General features: G+C 61.9%; 1 protein-coding gene across 1 annotated transcript in view; it reads left to right on the top strand.

Annotated features, from left to right (window-relative positions):
* Positions 1-1,001, top strand: part of PEPD (peptidase D) — a 119,790-nt gene that overhangs the window by 6,722 nt on the left and 112,067 nt on the right. Inside the window, exon 2 of the mRNA XM_010849282.1 lies at positions 647-830. Coding sequence (XP_010847584.1) covers positions 647-830 — 184 coding nt within the window. The remainder of the gene's footprint in view (positions 1-646; positions 831-1,001) is intronic.

Here is a 1,001-nt window from a genome sequence, read left to right as displayed (position 1 = left end):
AACCTCAGCCCAAAGGCCGCAACTTCCAAGTCCATCTTGTCATGGTTCCCCCTCAGTCATTTGGCACATACAGGCCTGGCTCGCTCAGTGCCTGGTGCTGAGTGCCGTGTGTGTGTGTGTGTGTGTGTGTCTTGTGCTGAGTGCCGTGTGTGTGGTGTGTGTGTGTGTTGAGGACAGGAAGGTGTCCCAGCTCAGGTGAGGAACAGCCTGGGCTGCCGGGTCTGTGACCTACAGAGAAGATGCAGCCTGCAGACATGTGGGCAGGGATCCAGTGTTGTCTGGGCCAAATATAACATGGATGAGAAGCTCCTTGAGGGCAGGAACTGGAGGGTAGGGGATGTGTCTGGGCATCGTTATAGAGTTTCCAACCGTGGGCTCATCTGTCTACTGATTAAACAGACCCAGCTGCTCCTCATCCCACTTGTCTGACGCTCAGGGCCAGGAGGGGAGGGTGTGGCTGACAGCCCCTGTGGTCCATCGGCAGCCCCACGAGGAGCTGTTCCCGGGTCACACGCAGATCGAGCTTGGATCAGCTTGCCACGTACTCGTGGGGGTCTGGTGCCAGGCTGGGCCCTGCGGCCGCCCCAGACTGTGCATAGGACACGTGCCTGGCGGTGCTAATAGAAGCCTGCTCGTGTCTTTGCAGACCCTCATTTTGGCTGGGGAACGAAACCCTGAAGGTGCCGCTGGCACTCTTCGCGCTGAACAGGCAGCGCCTGTGTGAGCGGCTGCGGAAGAACACGGCAGTGCAGGCGGGCTCCGCGGTGGTGCTGCAGGGTGGCGAGGAGACGCAGCGCTACTGCACCGACACCGGCGTGCTCTTCCGCCAGGTGAGCCCTCCCGGCAGCTTCCCGCCTCTCTGGGTGTGCACTGGGCCTCCTGTGGGCCGTCTGCCCTCTTCCAGCATCAGGCTCGGTGGGTCTGGGCAACTCTGCGCTCCTGAGGGACCTGGAGGAGGTTCTCTGAAGGCAGGCCAAGGCTGAGGTCCCCAGGGGGGCCCC

This window comes from Bison bison, unplaced genomic scaffold, assembly GCF_000754665.1.
Source record: "Bison bison bison isolate TAMUID 2011002044 unplaced genomic scaffold, Bison_UMD1.0 scf7180017864280, whole genome shotgun sequence".
Taxonomy (NCBI): Eukaryota; Metazoa; Chordata; class Mammalia; order Artiodactyla; family Bovidae; genus Bison; species Bison bison.
Note: the sequence above shows the minus strand (reverse complement) of the source record. Positions and strands in the feature narration are given on the sequence as shown.